The 3,787-nt window shown below is 52.6% G+C and overlaps 1 protein-coding gene across 1 annotated transcript in view; it reads left to right on the top strand.

Moving 5' to 3' along the window:
• LOC114071697 (zinc finger protein 239-like) overlaps nt 1-3,461 on the top strand; it is a 5,489-nt gene extending 2,028 nt beyond the window's left edge. Inside the window, exons 2-3 of the mRNA XM_027909544.1 lie at nt 2,397-2,478; nt 2,611-3,461. Coding sequence (XP_027765345.1) covers nt 2,427-2,478; nt 2,611-3,461 — 903 coding nt within the window. The 5' untranslated portion in view covers nt 2,397-2,426. The remainder of the gene's footprint in view (nt 1-2,396; nt 2,479-2,610) is intronic.
• The last annotated feature ends 326 nt before the right edge of the window (nt 3,462-3,787 follow it).

Genomic DNA, 3,787 nt, shown 5'->3' on the forward strand with positions numbered 1-3,787 from the left:
GGCTGCCAGCTTTTCCAGGAGTATATTATGGGAGACAGTGTCAAAGGCTTTGCTGAAGTCCAGATAGACCACATCCACAGCCTTTCCCTCATCCACCAGGTGGGTCACCTGATCGTAAAAGGAGATCAGGTTGGTCAAACAGGATCTGCCCCTCCTAAACCCATGTTGGCTGGGTCTGATCCCTTGTCCATGCTGTAACTGCTGTGTGATTGCACACAGGATGATCTGCTCCATAACTCTGCCAGGCACCGAGGTCAGGCTGACAGGCCTGTAGTTACTAGGGTCAGCCTTGCATCCTTTTTTATGGATTGGAGTGATATTTGCCAACTTCCAATCATCTAGGACCTCCCCCGTGAGCCAGGACTGTTGGAAGATGATGGAGAGCGGCTTGGCAAGCTCTTCTGCCAGCACCCTCATTACCCTAGGATGGATCCCGTCTGGTCCCATAGACTTGTGAGGATCCAGATGGTTCAGTAAGTCACCAACTATTCCCTCCCGGAATACAAGGGGGCTATTTGGTTTCCTATCTCTGTCTACCAGCTCCAGAGGCCAGTTGCCTTGAGGGCCACCTGTCTCACTGGTAAAAACTGAGGCAAAGTAGGTGTTAAGTACCTCAGCCTTCTCCTCATCTCTATTAACTATGTTTCCCTCCAAGTCCATCAAAGAATGGAGGTTTTCTTTGCCCCTCCTTCTGTTATTAATGTATTTAAAGAAGGACTTTTTGTTATCCCTAACAGAAGTGGCCAATTTAACTTCAAATTGCGCTTTTGCATCCCTGATTTTCTTTCTGCATGATCTAGCTGTCTTCCTGAATTCTTTGTAAGTAGTCAACCCTTTCTTCCATAGTTGGTAAACTCTCTTTTTATCCCTGATTTCCTTCAGAATCCCCCTGTTTAACCAAGCTGGTTGTCTTCCCCACCGGCTTGCCTTTCGGCACACTGGTACAGCCTGTTCCTGTGCTCTCAAAACTTCCTGCTTGAAGCACATCCATCCCTCCTGAACCCCCTTTTTTTCAAGGGTTGTTTCCCAGGATATGCTCTGGACTAGACTTCTGAATAGGTCAAAATCTGCCCTCCGGAAGTCCAGCTTAGAGGTTTTATTGTTGGCTCACCTTGAATCTCTGAGTATTGAAAATTCTATTATTTCGTGGTCACTATTTCCCAGGTGGCCTTCAACCACTACGTCTCCCACCAGCCCCTCTCTGTTTGTAAACAGCAGGTCTAGCGGGGCCTTACCCCTGGTAGGTTCATTTACCAGTTGATGAAGGAAATTGTCCTCTATACACTCCAGGAACCTCTTAGACTGCCTCTTCTCTGCAGTATTGAGCTCCCAGCATATATCTGGCAGGTTAAAGTCACCCACAAGGACAAGGGCTGACGATTTTGAGACATCTGCCAGCTGCTTGTAGAATAATTCATCCCCTTCATCATGCTGGTAGGGCGGTCTGTAACAGACACCTATGATGATGTCAGCCTTGTTGGTCTTCCCCCTGATCCTGACCCACAGGCACTCAACCTTATCGTTGCTGACCTCAAGTTCAACAGAGTCAAGAGACTCTCTAACATATAAAGCCACCCCTCCACCTCTCCTACCCTGCCTGTTCTTTCTGAAGAACTTGTGGCCTTCCATAGCAGCACTCCAGTCATGCGAGTCATCCCACCATGTTTCTGTGATGGCGACTACATCATGGCCTTCCTGCTGCACAGTGGCTTCCAGTTCCTCCCGTTTGTTGCCCATACTGCGTGCATTAGTGTACATGCACTTCAGGTGGGCTGTTGATTTAATTCTTAACTCAGGCTTTCCATCCCTAGTTTGATCACGGGAGAGCCCGGTTTCAACCCCTTTCCCCTTCCAACCTAGTTTAAAGCCCTCCTGATCAGCCTCGCTAACTTATGGGCTACAGTCCTCAACTTCTTGGAGAGATTATTTTGGGCTCATCCTCATAATTTAGATTATATTTTAGCTGAATCTCAACTTTTTGCAGTTTTGGGGGCAGGGGTCTTCTTGCTATTTCTGAGGGGGTTTTACCTGAATCTTGGTGGTTTAGGTTTTTGTGGGCTGAATCTTGATGTTTTGGAGGTCCCGCAGAACCCTGAAGTTGGGAGATGGGGGACTCGTGGATTCCTAGGACCCCCAGCAGCCTGGAGAGGGAGGGCAGGGACACTGTAGAGGGGAGACCCCACATACACACAGGATTCCCAGCAGCCTGGACAGGGTGACCTCCAGAATCCCAAAGTGGAGAGACCAGAGAGGAGGATCTCCTGGCTGGAGTTTTTTGGGCTGAATCTTGGTGTTTTGGAGGTTTTTATGGTCCCAGGATGGCCGGTGAGTTCTAGAGATGGATTTGGTCAGGAGGAACCCCCAAGCCAAAGCGCTCAGCCCTTGTTTCCCCTCAGCAGGATTTGTCCTTCCCAAAGCTTAAGTGGATGGAGGAGGAGCCTGCTAGGAAGAGGAAAAAGCCACAGGCCCCCCAGGCAGGTGAGGAGGAAGTCAGTGCCCCTTTGGCCCTGTCTTGTGGTGCATGTGGAGGCCAGATCTGGGGGATGTCCTTGGCCTTCCCTCTGGGCCGGAGGCAAATCCCCTTTCTGTCCTTCTTCCTTCCTGCCCCAGGCCCCGAGCTGAGGACGGAGAGCACGGAGGACAAATCCCCGCGGCAGAGCCTGGTGGGAGAGGCCGTTTTGAAGGGCTCCCCGGCGCAGGAAGGCAGCGGGGAGGAAAAGGCCCGGAGATGCCCCCAGAGGAGGGGCTGCAAAGCCAGCCCAGGGAGCTGTGAGGAGGAAAGAGCCGTCCTGTGCCGGGAAGGCAGCCGGAGCTTGAGCCGGAGCTCCGAGCTGGTGGTCCCTGAGCAGCCTCCCAGCAGGGAGAAGCCCTTCAGGTGCTTGGAATGTGGGAAGAGCTTCAGAACGAGCTCCAAGGTGATCCGACACCAGCTCATCCACACTGGGGCACGGCCCTATTCATGTAGGAAATGTGGGAAGAGGTTTCAGCGCAGCTCACATCTCCTCATTCATGAGCGGGTACACACAGAGGAGAGGCCCTTCCGCTGCATTGACTGCGGGAAGGGCTTCAAGTTGAACTCCCACCTCATCACCCACCGGCGCATCCACACTGGGGAGAGGCCCTACAAGTGTGGGGAGTGTGGGAAGAGCTTCACCCAGATCTTCACCTTGATGCGACACCAGAACATCCACTCTGGGGAATGGCCCTACAAGTGCTTGGAATGTGGGAAGAGGTTTAGGGGTAGCTCAGATCTCCTCAGGCATGAGCGGATACACACGGGGGAGAGGCCCTTCCACTGCACCGACTGCGGGAAGGGCTTCAACCGGAACTCCACCCTTGTCAGGCACCGGCGCATCCACACCGGGGAGAGGCCCTACAAGTGTGGGGAGTGTGAGAAGAGCTTCACCCACAGCTCCCACTTGACCAGACACCAATGGACCCATCAGAAAGGGAAGCCCTAGGAGTAACTTGACTGCGGGAAGAGCTTTGGCCACTATTCCCACCCCGAATGACCCCGATGATGGTGAGGCAACCCCTGGAGTCCAGTGACTGTCAGTCCATCCCTTTCTACCAGAAAAGGCCCTTTCCCAGGGCCAGGTTGTGCCAACAGAACCCTTCTTGGGGGGTGTGTGTAGATTCCTGCCTTAGCTGGGGACCCCCCAAGGTCACTGCTGGAGGTTGAGAGCAGAGATCTCCCCATGAGTGTTGGTCTGGGGGAGTTCCATCCCTCTCTAATTCCTAATTCTTGCTTTGGTGCCAGCTTGAGTAGAATTGCTTCAACAATTGC

This window comes from Empidonax traillii, unplaced genomic scaffold (assembly GCF_003031625.1).
Source record: "Empidonax traillii isolate 1590-97213 ecotype Southwest subspecies unplaced genomic scaffold, ASM303162v1 scaffold2207:size32554, whole genome shotgun sequence".
Lineage (NCBI taxonomy): Eukaryota > Metazoa > Chordata > Aves > Passeriformes > Tyrannidae > Empidonax > Empidonax traillii.